Here is a 14,854-nt window from a genome sequence, read left to right as displayed (position 1 = left end):
GAAGAAGAACATTGCTTTGAGGGCCCAAGCCTGTTCACCACTTTTCTCAGTAGTACTTGTGTAAGCAATACTCCTGATGTTAATGTGATTATCTAAATGCAGAAGGAATAGTCATACAAATAAGGGTTGGGATTCATGCCTAGTTATCTGTCTAATCTGGCACTCTCTCTCCTTCAGCTGCACTAGATGTTTTCCAGCAGAAGACTCTCAAATAATAGATCCAAAATACACTGATATCCTGGGGGAAAATTCTATCATAGCTTATGAAATCTTTCCTACGACATGAGCATTCATCAAGTTCTGTGCAGACAGAGCAGAAGGATCCCAGGAGAAAAGTGCAATATCATGGGGGCTATAGTTTAGTCTAAGGGTCCCTTTCTAAGTACTAATACTGTATGTATTGTCCTAAAACTGCACATTTCCTCAACAGGGTACATAGCAGCGCTAGTGATTTAAGCATCAGGTTTCACTGATGTAAGAGAACCCTGAGATATCAACTCAAAAGTAAAATACAAACTCCTATCAACGTCACATTTGTCCTCATGCACCTGTGGACACAAATCCAAGGCTCTGAAAAGAACACGACGGATGTCCTGGTAGGTCAGACCATCATCCAGCTCACCCCAGTATCCTTCCTCCAATAACAACAAAGGATAAGAATATGCAAACCAAACACATTTCCTTTGTTCTCCGGCATCCACAATCATTGCATTGGGGATGTTAGGGAGCACACATCCATACTCATTCTTTTAGTATCTCTTTATGAACTTGCAGTCCATTTAATTGTTTAGTCTCCTTTCCAGTCTGCTGACCCATCTGCTTCCAAAACATCTGCTGGCAGCAAATTCCACAAGTTCGCTATACCTGCTACACACACACAAAAAAAGCTATTCCCTTTTATCATTCCTAAAATAACCATTTTTTAGTTTCAATGAGTGCCCCCTAGTTCTAGTACCGTAGGATTTGGAGAACAATGGAATACATTCACTCTACCCACCGCCTTGATTTTACTAATCCTGATCATATCCATTCTCTCCTAATTGAAGCTCATGCTGTGGGTAGCCTCACTCTCTTCTATTTGCCCCCTGAGAGTATGGTTTATGGGCTTGAGTGGGACTGTCCCTCTGCCTTTCACTACCCTCTTTGAGACATGGGCAAGGATCAGCTCTCTAAGACTGCAGTTCCAGAAAAGAAATGTCAACAGCAAGCTAAATTTTCTTATGATTTATCATCATGGCTTGGCATAAAGTTCACTGAATGCCAGAGGTGGTTAAAAGAAGGGACTGAGAACTGGGAAGCTGGCAACTGAGATAAGTTACTGCAAGATCACAGCTTGAGTCACTCTCCGTGCAACCTATAAAAATTAGGATCTTGCAGACCTCTTCTTTCTGGGAGGTATGTTGCATTTTACTTTACTTTCTTTTTTTGTATGAGAATGATCTGGAGGATGGTTTTGATTTGGATACTCCTATCTATAACCTTGCCCTTAATGAACCTGAAAAATGGTCCGGTCATGCTCCTGCCTGCCAAGGCCATGGGTAAGCATGAAACAGCAAAAACAGTGGGCATGAACTAATGTCTAGGAAAGAGTAACGATAGGGCATGCTCATATAAACTTCCACCCTAAAACCTTCCTGGCTTCAAACTATTTTTCAGCTCCAGAAACTGCTCTGAGGCATATACAGTTTTTAGGTATGGCTCAGCCTGTCTGCCAGCATTTGGGCAAGGGATCCTGTGCTCTGGTCCCTCAGTGAGCTGCTGTCTGGAAAACACTTGTCTCAGTGTGTGCAGCTAAAACCAGACCCCTTTGTAACAAGCACATAGTGGTGAGAGTTATCAGAGATCCGATGTCTATCACAAAATGATAAATATTAGGGAAAGGGCCTGAAAATATACACACACACAAAAATCCTTCCGTTCCAAGATACTTTCATCTTCATGAGTTTTTTTCAATTAGCTGAAAACATTACACAATGACAAACAAACCATTTCAAATGTCTCTGAAATCCCTTGGGATTTCAGAAATCCCTTGGGATTTCATTCTGATTTCCTGAACAGCTTTAAAATCCACATATTTGTTAGGAAAGATGGGACATTTGGGATGTCTTGGAAGCAGAGCACAGCTAGTGGCCCGAATCTGGATTTATTTAGACCAAGGATTTCTGAGACACTGAAAAGAAAACCTCCATTTCTTCAGGAGATGAAGTCTACCAACTTCTGAGAACTCAGCAAGTAAAATGAAATTGCTACAGTGATCAGAACCCAAGGCAGTTACAGTACTCCCAAAGCACTGCATATTACAATCACATTCTTACATTTTGCTCTGATTAATCTCTCCACTATAAAATGTAGCTAAAGCCTGATTTTACTGGAGCCTCAAGCTAAAATTGTGGATATAATCACTCACAATAAAACTGAATATTGTCAGGTGCCAGGGCCCACAGGCAGGATTCTGTGGGCAGTGTTTGCTACCTTCCAGAATTACGAGCTTGTTGGATTCAGCAGCTGGGAAGATTCCTGAGATACCACTTGACTAACCATAATTCTGAGTTGCATTTCACTGAAATTACCAAGAATTGCAGTCAGTGCCATACCCACTCAGTCCCAGCTCTTCCTGTGCACCTTGATGCTTTTTAGACCCTCCTGACTTAACTGAGACAAATGACTGACTGAACTAATTCATATTTTTCTGCCTGGTTATGTTTCACCAGACTACTTAGTTGACTCATCAATTGAGGCTTGGGAAAGAAGGAGCAAAACTCATCAATTACTGCAGAAAATAAGGGACCGAAAAGCAGAATTGGAAATGAAAAGGCCCTTTTGGCAGCAGCAAGCTGTTAAATTTGAGCACCATCTCCTGTGAAATCACTGCCCAAGAACCCATCTTTTTCCCCTATAGGCTTTAGTCCATTTCTATATATGTTTAGTTCATAGAAAAGGCTTTAGTTTGTGTGGCTGTTTATTAATGTATATATTCTGTGAGATTACTTCATGGTTATTATAAAGAGCAATATCTCTGCCTTTTAACATTTTACTGAATTGCCAGGGATGATTCTGATCTAAGCTTTCATACTAAATTGTCAAGGAAGTATATCACCTCAGAACTGAAGGGTAATGACCCATAATGGGAACCCAATGAGGCTGTAGATCAGTCTCCTCAGCCTTTTAAACAATGTTCTATTACTTTAAAACCAGTCTTTCTCACTGCTTATATGTATGTGTGTATATATGGAAGCTTACAGAATCTATTTTAGTAGTCGCCTTTTTGTACCAGAACATAACTGACTTCTTCCCTATTTAATCTGATTATTACACCTGAAGCCTCTGAATCCTCATCAAAAAATGCAGTTTTTAAACTGTATTTTGCTCCTCTTCCATAGTCCCACCTGCTGAAGAGAACAATCTTTTGCACAGGAAGAACTATAGTTGTCTCAGGGTGCTTAGCTGCTCTTCTCCTCCAGTCAGGACCTTTTCTCCTGTCTCTAGCATTTCAGAGGCACTCCTCCATTCTACAGATCCCTTCTGGTATCACATTATGTTCTAGGATAGCAGTTAGCATTAAATCTTACTTGGAGCTTACAACTATGAGTAGCCTTTGGTGTTAATGCAGAAAGACCAACAAAAACTGCAAACAGCTCACAGCAGGAACTAGGTCTTTTATGTGATTCATCCTGCCAACAACCTCTCTAACAGGTAGACTAAGCAAAAGTGTTCAAGGGTAGGGAGATGGGCTGCATTACAAGCCCCTTAGAGGCTTCTTGTCTTACACAGAACACCAGCAAAGCAAGGTGCAAGCTCAGCCATTCTCTGAAGAGATAGCATATATTCAATGTGAATGCAGGTGTGTATAACAAAAGGTCACACATCATCAACATGGATGGAACTTTCTGGGAACTGGGCTGTACAATTTTAAGAAGCCTCCACTCCCCATTTTTCTCTTCACATTACATTTTCATGAAGATGGAAAAATATATCCCTGAAACTAAAGCAATTTACTTGCCAAATCTGAAAGCTGTTTTTCCAAACCAGAGAGACGCTAGAGGCTGTTCAATGAAACAATAATGTTTATAATAGACAAAAACATGCATTCTCCCTTAAATTCATCCTTATAGTTGGCTTGATTGTTGTAAATGGAACTTTCAAAAACAAAGCAAACAAATCATAAAACAAACCAAAACAAGCTAAACTAAACCAGCTGGAAGCAGACACCCAACCGGGGAAGTTTCAGCTCAGACTGGCAGTTATGAACAATGGAAAACTAGACTAGAAAGCTCTTAACAACATTAACACTTGCTTTGCTGCTAGCTCTGTTTATACCTGTTAGGATTGAGGGGTTTGATTTACCATGCTACCAACAAACTAATTTAATTCTTTTCCTATTAAAAACCTCTCATGGGTCTCACTACCTGTACTGTAACCATTTCACATCATATAATAGTTGATGTAACAGCTTAGAGAAAATAACACCAAACACTTTTTGCAATTGAAAATGGAAGGGAACATAACAAGCAGCATATAATTACATGAATTCAAATTTAGCCCAGACTTCAGGGTTATTCAGTCTACTTTGGTAAGGAGTATCATTGAATCAGTAACCACAACTAGTCATTATCCTAGAGGTGCCAAAAAACACTCTATTTGTTCCACTTTGGAGCTCCCTCAACTAGAATTGCATGGCTTTGCTTCATTTAATCCACTGTTTATTTTACTGTGCTTTTCAAGAGCCGCAAGTCCCAGAATACTTCATAAAGAAATCCAAGATTTCTGGATTTCAGCTTATGAATCTGCTTTCCATTTGCATTTTGGAGCCGTCCTGCCCTCAAGTGTCCTATGCTTGTTTTCCAAAGTTGCTGTACCTCCAGTCTTCCTTCCCACAGATACTGGTGAGATAAGGAGAGAAGATTCTGTTTTCCTCCGAGAGACTTGGACAGCTCACATGGAAAAGGTTTGTATCACAGCAGTTAAATGCTAACAGAAAAAAACAAACAGCATGCTAGGAATGGAAATTAAATATGTTAACCCTAATGAGAATACTGATTTACTTTCCAGCAAGCTCTTTGGAGCGGAAAACTCTCACACCTTTAGGCAGAGAAATCTAAAGGAAACAGAAGACTTTGGCAAGGATTTTCAAACGATCCCTAAAGAAGGCAGCTATCCAAATCCCATCACACAGCATTGTGCGTCCTAGGCCATGTTTATGCCTAGCCTATTTGCAGGAACAAGGGAAGCGTGGGGAATGTTGCAGGCAGGCTCCCCCAACTTACTGCTGAAGGACCCATCCTGGCTGATCAAGAACAAGCTCACTTGAGAAAAAACTAAAGAAATACCGCCAAGGGTGACATAACAGGCACAAAAATAGCTTTTAGAATAGCTTCAGCAAACAGGGCTACCAGACAAGTGTGCAAATAACCATGTCAAGCGTTTTCATAAACTAGCTACGCGTGTAATATCTCAGCCTTGAGCTCTGCACGTGTTCTTTCCCCTGACAAACGTTAGCATTGGGTCTATGCTTGCATGACTTCATGCAGGCAACCCTCAAAGTTTCACAGGTGTCTCTAGGGTGGTGCAGGCAGAAGACCCCCACCAAGCCCCTGCCCTTGTCTCCATGGGATGTGCACCCTTCGAGTACAAGCAGCGCCACAGACATGACTCTTGCTCATGGGTTCTTCCACCTGCACCATGCAGGGCTGAGTTTTTTAGGTTTAAAAGGCTAAAATAAGCCACGGATCTTCCCGGCGCTAGTGAAGCCCAGGCAGACGAGCCGGACGAGAAGCCTCAGGAGGCAGAAGACACTAACCCCGGAGGTGGGCCCTGCCGCCGAGGGAGCCAGACAAAGACGGTGCAAGAGGTCCCGCTCGCTGCCCTGGGCCACACGGGTCCGTCTTCCTGACCTCCCGGCTCAGCCAAGCACAGCAAAACGCGGCTCTCCCCGTGCAATGAGCTCCGCAAGCGGAAGCCCTGCCGCCACAATGGCGGTAGGCGCCCTCCTTCCTCCTTCACGGATGACCCGAAGCCGGAGAGGGCGTAGGGAAGCTGCTGCCGTTGGCTCGGCAGCACCGCAGTCCCGGCCCCGCGCCGCCTAATGGTGCCTGGCGGCCACGGAGGCGGGGCCGGAGGAGGTCGGAGAACGGCGCTGCGGGATGAGGTACGGTGGTGCGGTGCCGTGTCTAGAGGTGCTGAGCCGGGGGGAGGGCGGTGGGGCTCGCCTCGGCAGCCGCCTGGCTTCGGCAGCGGGTTCCGCCGCGGCGAGCGGGAAAGCGAGCGCGGGGCTGCGCGGAGCGGAGGCGGCGAGAGGGGTCTGCGGAGAGCGCGGGCCCGGGGTGGGCGATGGAAGGCCTAAGGCCACCCCTGAGCCGGAGCGTTCGGCTGTCTGCCTAGGCCACGAAGGCCCCGTGGATCAGAGGCTGGGCTCAGCCTGGCCCCTACCACCGCAGATCTTGTTTTAGGGGTGCCACGGCCCCCTTAACCCCACTCGGCTTCCTGACGGGGTTACAGCTAAGGGCAGGGTGGGTGCTCTCTGTGAGTTGCTTGCTTCAGTATTATAGGTTTGATGTAAAATGATGAGTGTGTGCTCTTCCCTGATACCCCTTTGACACTGTGATCAAAACCACACCCACTCAGGTAGAAAGAAGGATGCACTTAATTAGTACACACTTAATCTGGGTGAAGGAGGTGTATTCCACCAGCTGGTGGGAGAGAGGCCATAGTGCTGCTGCAGCTGTCTGGCCATTCATGCGTTTACAAAGCACAGCAGGGGAAGTAGAGATCAGTGTTAAAACAGGAATTGAAGTGTTTTTTGGAGAACAGAAGTGTAACCTGGGACAGTGCATCAAAATCTAAAGGTGAAACAAAAGGAGCGCAGACAGGATGAATCTTCTGTATGTATAGCTTCCCAAAGATGGCCTGTCTGGAAACTTTGGGTGAACTCTGAAAATTCCTTTTTTTACTTGATGTTACCAAGCCTGTCACATTCCACTTGAAGTACCAGAAGTACAGCCTTGCTGACGAGGCACTGAGCTGTGCACTGGCAAGACCTGTATGTATCCGTAGTGTATGCCCAGATCAGCCGTGTGGCACAAGCACAACAAAGCCTTGGGGTGGTGTCAAGCTTTTTGCTTGCATACGTGCGTGTTTGACTGAGAAAAAGCATGACACATACATCTCCAAAATGCCAATCTCCCCTGCTGGAAGTACAGTGTACCTTCGTACCGAGGTGTAAGGGCAGCAGTTAGTGAAAAAATAATACAATAGCCAATAGACACCCTATAACCTTTTCAATGTCTTGACACAGTAGTTAAACATGATTTAGGAGATTGTAGTGTTACTTGGAACACTAAATAATGTTTTTTGTTTTTGTTTTTTTTTACCAGGAGGAAAGATTTTGTCTTCAGTTGCAATGTGTTTTGTTTTCCAGAGTTGGGACCATGGCTATTGACTGGATTGGTTTTGCATATGCTGCATTGCTGGCTGTTGGAGGTGTTGTAGCATACACTCGTAAAGGTAAATACAGCAGGGTTTGGAAATGAAGTATTGGGGGGGTTTCTCCTCTGCACTTTCTTAAAATAAATAAACAAATACTGCAAGACATGAAAACTTTGCTATAATGAATACAACTGCATCTGAAATCCATCCTGCACTGTTGTAAATGAGCTGAGTCTCATGAGATTTACTTGGGTCAACATAAGCATTTAAATGGTCACTTTTTTCTGTTAATCTAGCTGATGAGTTTGTTTCCAGGGCAGAAAGGGCTGTCATGTTATCTTTGACCTTCAGCATATTTGGGGCCTTTTCATTTCCTTTAACCAGCCCTGTGTTGAACACAGAGGATATTTTTTGATTAAAGCTTGTTTTCTGTGGAAGCATCCAGGCCCGATTCTGAGATTCCCAGATGCACACTGTAAAGAAAACCCTTTACTTGCGCATTCTGATTTGGTGGTTAATTATCTCATACTCTTAGAGCTGTGGATTTTCACTCGAAGATAATCAGACAGGTTTTAGGTTAACACGTGTTACAAAGCGCAGTTTCCATATTCCAGTTGGTTTTGCAGTCCGTTCAAGCCGTGCTCGAGCCGAGCACCCCGGCAGAGGTCGCAATGGTACCGAGGACGAGCAGGCAGGCTCTCCAGGCTGGTCCCTGTGATCTTTCCCACAGTGCAGAGATACCCCGGCAGTACATCAGTCTTGTTCGCTGTGGCCATCATCCATCCCGATTCCTGTGATACAGTCGCTGTTTTCCCCGGTTAGCGTGCACATACTTTGCCCTTAGAGACATGGCTTTATATCTGACTTCCTGATTTGTACCCAGCTGTACCCACTGACTATCTCATTCACTTGTTCTGTTCACTTTTTAATAGTTGGTCAGTCCCTGTGGCAAATCCGCTACTGGTAATAATTTCTGTTTTCTTGCAAACTCTCAATTAAAAAGATTCACTATAACAGGACTGGGAGCTAAATGACATCTGGGGGTCTGGATTCTTTACTTACAAAGATTTGGGGATCAGCTTAATCCAGATAATGCCTGCTGTGCTGATTCTACGCTTTTATCATGGTACAGAGTCAAATGCCTATTCGGAAACCTAAGAATATTACTGAAATGCTTTACTTTATGAACCAGTTTTGTAAATGGCACTGAAAGAAGGGGTCAAGTTTCTTTGAAAAGACAAATTTTCATCTTCATTGTGATCTATTTGTGTTTTATTTTTTATTGTGATGTTGGTAATACCATTTCTTTGTCCAGGACTGATATCAGACTGGAAGGCCTATGAATACATGTGTGGTCCAATTTACCCCTTTATATATATTGACATATTTCTACCATTTTTGGAGACTCCCAAGTGCTGTAAAACAGTTAAAATCAACAGACTGTGTAGAGAAATTACAAAAAATGCTTCTAAATGTATGTGTGGTAGAGAAAACGGCCAATTTAGGTTTGTGCTTTGAAGATTATTTTTCCCAAACTGCAAGTATTACTAGCTCCTGATCATCTTCCTGTAATTTAGTCAACTTTGCCCCTAATGCCATGCAAGAGAATGACCCAGTTGTGGAGATATTGCCTCTCTATTCACACTGGCTGAGCTAACTGCAGTGTAGCAAAATCAGTTCTATTTTTAAAATATTTGGATAACACTATGTAGAGAGAGAACTACTGTGAAAAGATTGAGATTAAAGACACTGCATTGAGAAATAACACTTCAGTGGTTTCTTGCAGGTAGTAAAATCTCTTTAGCTGCTGGTCTCACCTTTGGTTCTGTGGCTGGTTATGGAGCTTACTGCATAACACGTGATCCAAGAAATGTGAAGATATCATTGTGTAAGTGTTTTACTACAGTAAACAAACAAATAAACAAAACCCTATTTCTCCCCCCCCCAAAAAAAAAGAGCACACCAGTTTCCTGAACTTGATGTATAATTCTCTGTTTTATCAAACTTTGAGTATTACTTTGGTTTAAGTGTTAGCTTTTAAACAGTTTGACAACCTGCAAAATTCAAGAGTTGAACCATAGAACTATTTGCAGGGTAAGGCAGTCATTCACACAAAGCCCGCAGGTGTTTTCCACCTGGCAGTACCTCCTTTTATTAGATGGTTACCTAACATTGCAAATATTGTGAAAGCCAGCAAGGAAACATGGGAAAATAATAGAATAAAGTCATCTGCACTTCAGATACGAATGTAATTTGAGGAGTAGGTGTGGGATCCAGTCTTGCAGTAACTTATCCTCAGCTCCCAGTGACACAAAGAGTTTGACTTAGTTTTTTTTCTTTGTTGCTAAGAAATACAGGGTACAAACCAGCAGTAATTGTCATGTTACCTGGTTTGCCATGAAACGCTCATGGAGGCAAGAAACTACAATCTCTAAGGGGGACATTAGCCTCACACAACTGATTTGCAGTAAGAGCTGTTGGGAGCTTATCTCATGATTTTAGCAAAGGTGGCTTAGGCTGTAGTTTCATATGCAGAAATGCATTTAAAATACATTTAAACCAGATAATGCACAATCACCATTGTGATTAATAATGCACAATTTTGTACCAGATAAGTACACAATCACTTTTTCTAGACTTACTTAGAATTTATGGTGTACTGTTCATGCTGGCTTTGTGTTTTACACCAGCCACAGTTGTAAAACTTCTGAGTTCAAAAAATCTTGAATAGACTCATTAGCAAAGTGTGTTACCACCTAGTTCTTTAATAAAGGTGGCAGTGGCGTACCTGATCGTAGAATCACAGAGTGATTTTAAGTAGCATATTAGCATACAGTGTTGTACTTTTATGGGTTAATCAAATTACTAATTTGGATACAGAATTTCTGGAAGAGAAACTTAAAACTTACTAAACGTTGCCTGTTTCCCAGTTCCCTCATTTGAAAAGGACTAATACAAACATCAGATATACTAAAATATTGACAGTGTTGTGCATTTCGTGTAGCTGTAGGCTTGTGAGGACTTCCTTTCAACTAGAGAAATGTATATTACTAATTTAATAGAAATTATAGCAATACAGATGAGAAGAGTTCACTATACTTGCCTTACAAAGTTCTTATATGTAGAGTAAAAGGAACAAAGACTTCTTAAAGTAGTCTTAGTTTAGAATGATTATAAAGTAATTTTCTGATTGCTTAAAACCTAAACTTATATTTATCCTTGGCTGTGAATGGGTGGCCTCTTCGAGGTTCACCTGTGCTGAATAAAACAAAGGTGTCTGAAGTATGTGTGGTAATTTCTGCCTGAAGTGAATTAGGAAGTATTCATACCAAGTACTCTGCCAGGGCTAACCATTCAAGGTGATTTTAATCTCTTCCAGGTGGATGTATCTCAGCCTGGGAGAGGGTGTCTTCTGGTTTTTATGTGCATAGATGTCACAAATGAATAAAGAACTCAGTAGGAAGACTTCAGAGGAAGGGAGAGATTTTGACATGCTCAAAAACATCTGCAAGTCCACACCTTAAAAACCTTTGGTGGCTACTGTATCTGCCAATAAGGATAATAAGGGCTTTCTGTAAAAAAGGTGTATTGCTTTTGTAGAAAATCAGAATGTGTTCTTATATCAAACCTCCCAAAGTGCCAAAAGCAACTTGAGTACAAATGGAAGGAAGTTAAGTGCATGGAAGAAAGTGACTGTTCTGGACTTAGCAGTAGAGTAAATTGCAATGCAAAATTAAACAAGTACCCAAACCTGTAAAAGCTTAGGGAGAAAGTAAAATCCCACTCCAAACTGATAATTATCTATAGTATTTATCACTTATGCAAGTAATGTTTTAGTATGAAACCTTGATAGTAGGATTCTTGTAACTTGTCCTATATACAAAGAGTATGTAGCATACAGATACCCAGGCAAATTTTCTCAGTTGTTTTATGTATTATTCTTTCAGGCATTTTCCCACTCCTCCTGAAATTAACTGTGTGCTTTCTTGAATACTTTAATGCAATTTTATGTGTTTGAAGTAGGTGTAGAAATTCAGTATGCCACAGTTTGTGCTATTCAGAGTGCAAGTTGATACATCTAATTGATCGAATTTCTAATCTGAATCTGATTTACTGAATTGAATTTGGCTTGGTTTATTGAATTTCTTTGATTGATTTAAGGTGAAATAGTGAATATTATCACTTCTGAAAATCAGGTCTAAAAGTTGAATGACTTGAAAACTCACTGGAACACATGAAAAGCCAGATATTAGTAACCAGGGAAAAAAAGTTATAGAGTGAACAGGCTTTGTAGCCTGTAATTAATTGCAAATATAATCAGGGCTCTGGCAACATGCATACTGTGGAATAGTCCACTCTTCAAACATTCCTGAAAGGATCAGGGGTATATGACCAGAAAATAAAAGCAATGGATAATGGAGCATAATAGATTTTTTGCAGGGTGTTTTTAATGATTACACGCTCGTAGCTGGTAGAGTTTTGTAAGATGCTTGTAACTGTCAGAGCTTGTTTTATAATGCTGGAGGGATTTTAAAACTAATTCTTGATGCCTGTGAGCACAGGATTGTCCACTGAGTTTGCAGAGAATTACCCAGGTGGTTTTAACTATTCCATAAAAAAAAAGGGAAGAGATTTATGTAACTGACGTTTCTTTGACTGCTAGAGTCCAGTTGCCTATGAGAAGTTCTGCCTCTCTGCTCACTCCTAGAAAGCATTTCAGGTGACACTTCTTTAACAAAACTAGCTGTCTTTGAAGAGTTCTGTGTGTTCTCATCAGTCTCCTCCTTTATGTAGCACTCTGCAGGCATAGTTTCATATGAAATCCCCATGCTTGATCAGTTCATTGCTACCTCCATTTTTAGGTAAAACTGCTCCAGGGTGAAGATTCAGTTTCTTTCATGTTTGTTCTCTGCTGCTGGCACTGCATTTGTTGCCCTCTTGGGCTGCCAATCTCTTGTCACAGACGAGGATGGCTCCCTCATAGGAAATGAGTGAACTTGTGGTCATGATGAAGGAGATGCTTATAGCCATAATCTGTACCTAAAAAAAGTGGAAATCCTTCCAATCTAGTTTTTAAGGCTCAGCAAATTAAGAGCTAGCATTCTAAAACCAAAACAGATAAAGTTGGATGCTCTAGCTCTTTGAATAGTTAGAAATCAGCTGCGGTGATCTAGGGTGGTGGGATTTATAAGGCACTATTCCTGTAATTTAGCATACATGTTACTGTTGTGATGAAGATTCTTCCAATTTATTTGTATCCCCATTAATATAGGGAAGTAGAATTCATTGTCTGACAAAATTACTTAGTATCTCTGAAATAGGATTTAGCATTCTGCTGCATGTGGAAACCTTATTTGTAGCTGAAAGAAATCATAGCAGTGTATTTTGGAAAAGCAAGAATGTTTTTATAGACCTTGTCTCTGACCTGATGTTTTATTATATTACAGTTCATAGTAAAACAGCAATGACCTTTGATAACTATCCATGTTCCTGAATGGTCCAATGGGACAACTGAGAGCATAAATATATTGAATTGTCTTTTACAGTTTCATCTTTTCTTTTGACTATTATAATGGGAATGAGGTTCAAGAGGTCCAAGAAATTAATGCCAGCCGGACTAGTAGCATGCCTGAGGTAAACATATATTAAGGATCTTAATGTAAATATTTCACTGATTTTCAAGTAGTTGCCATGTGATATATGATTCAAACCAGTATCAGTGGAAGTTATTATCATCCAGCAACTGTATGATTTAAGCGAAATTAGTTTGGAGGTCACAGTCCTCTTTCCAGTGAACAGCTTTTTCATCTCACTAGGCGGATACATCTGACATGGACTGACTTTCTCAGCACAGAAAGGAGAGATCTGCAGTTAAATATTAATGCATATTGATAAGGCTCTTGGAAGAACCTGAGGTAAGCCTCAGTGTTTTCAAATACATATGCATAAAATTAGTCATCAGATTTCATCCAACACAGTAATCTTAGAAAAGACAAGCATTTTTTCCTTTTGTCCCAGTCAGTCTGTAACTCAAAACATTTTTCAACTGTAAGTCAGAATCTTCACCTTCTGAAGGTGTAATAACTAGTTGCTTTGTTGTTACTACATTTAATATAACACCATTAACAGTTTTACTCACATATAGGGAAGAAAAAATCAGATGCAAATTGTCAAGTTACAGAACTTAAGAATCAGGACCTAAACTGGAAAATTTCCATTTTGGATTGCTTTTCAAGCCTAGGTGGACTGTGTGTTTCCATAGACACTGAGGCTGTAGATTTAGATCTTTTAAAAGATTGCTTACTAGAGGCTCTAGTGTCAGGTATTTATGAATGTGCTGTTATTCAGTGATGACTTTCATAACTATATTTATGGGGTTTATTATTCTGAGGTTTTTAGGGGGGGTTGATTTTTTTTTTTCTTTCTTGCAGCCTTCTGATGATTTTGAGGCTTGTTTTGATGCTGCTCTAGGGGAATTTGGCAGCGTCAGAACTGAAGTACGACTGCCACACCCACCGAACAAACAGGCAAGCTCTTCATACTTGAAGGACAAGTTTGAACACAAGTCTTACTTGCATTGCATTTATCTTTTCTGTAAAAGGTCTGTACCTGTTATTTGATTATTGACATTTGCTGATATTTTGCAAGCTTTTTATTAAACTAAAACGGGTGGCTTGTTGATAATATATTTTGATCTACTTCTGTTTAAGCACTCTGTTAACTCAAGGGATCTTTCTCTGTAAGTTTTATCTCTTTTAGGGGTGCTGAGCACCGCAAGAAATTGAGTTAGTCTTGCACTCACTACATCTCTGAGAGAAGGATATATATAAATACATGTTTTGCTAAAAAGGTATGTTGTATTGAACCATAATTTTCTAGCTTCTGAGATTAAGTAATCAATTCTAATCTCACTGTCAGTTACTAATCAGTACAGGCTCGGGCCTGTGCTATGTTGCACTAGAAAACCCACCTTCCTTTCAAACACAGTTTCTTACCCCACTGTTTCTAAATGTAAAAAATATTATCAGTATTCAAATAAAATGCAAAATGCTTGAAACTTCTTAGTTTTTTATGCAGACTAGTGAACCACTTTGTCAACGAAACAGTCTGGTGATTATCAGGGTCAGATTGGAGAAAAACCCCAGTGCTGGACCATTTCTGTTTGTGATCCCATGTCCTGGGTTCAGCAGTAGCAGTCATGTTTCTCCTTTGTGGTAGCTGGTGCAGTGCTGTGTTTTGACTTCCAGCCTGGGAACAATGTTGGTGAAACCGATGTTTTCGGTTGTTGCTAAGTGATGTTTACCCTGACCAAGGACTTTGTGAGGCTCATGCTCTGCCAGGGAGGAGGGGAAGCTGTGAGGAAGCAAAGACGGGGCGCCTGACCCAGGCTAGCCAAGGAGGTATTCCATACCACAGCACGTCATGGCCGGGT

The 14,854-nt window shown here is 41.1% G+C and overlaps 1 protein-coding gene and 1 long non-coding RNA gene across 2 annotated transcripts; one reads left to right on the top strand and one right to left on the bottom strand.

Moving 5' to 3' along the window:
* Positions 1-4,614: 4,614 nt before the first annotated feature.
* On the bottom strand, positions 4,615-5,994 carry LOC133272923 (uncharacterized). The gene is made up of 2 exons (XR_009744605.1): positions 5,080-5,994; positions 4,615-4,968 (listed from the first exon to the last, which is right to left on the bottom strand). It is a non-coding gene; the product is annotated as an uncharacterized LOC133272923 (long non-coding RNA).
* TMEM14A (transmembrane protein 14A) lies at positions 5,989-14,479 on the top strand. Its single transcript, XM_061460643.1, has 5 exons — positions 5,989-6,145; positions 7,415-7,500; positions 9,209-9,310; positions 12,969-13,056; positions 13,854-14,479. The coding sequence occupies exons 1-5, from the start codon at positions 6,141-6,143 to the stop codon at positions 13,891-13,893; spliced, it is 321 nt and encodes a 106-aa protein (XP_061316627.1). The 5' UTR covers positions 5,989-6,140; the 3' UTR covers positions 13,894-14,479.
* Positions 14,480-14,854: the final 375 nt, after the last annotated feature.

This window comes from Pezoporus flaviventris, unplaced genomic scaffold (genome assembly GCF_033815535.1).
Source record: "Pezoporus flaviventris isolate CSIRO_AGI_PZ_B2104156 unplaced genomic scaffold, CSIRO_AGI_Pfla_v1 ptg000031l, whole genome shotgun sequence".
In the NCBI taxonomy this organism is placed as follows: domain Eukaryota; kingdom Metazoa; phylum Chordata; class Aves; order Psittaciformes; family Psittacidae; genus Pezoporus; species Pezoporus flaviventris.
This window is presented reverse-complemented; position numbering and strand designations above follow the sequence as displayed.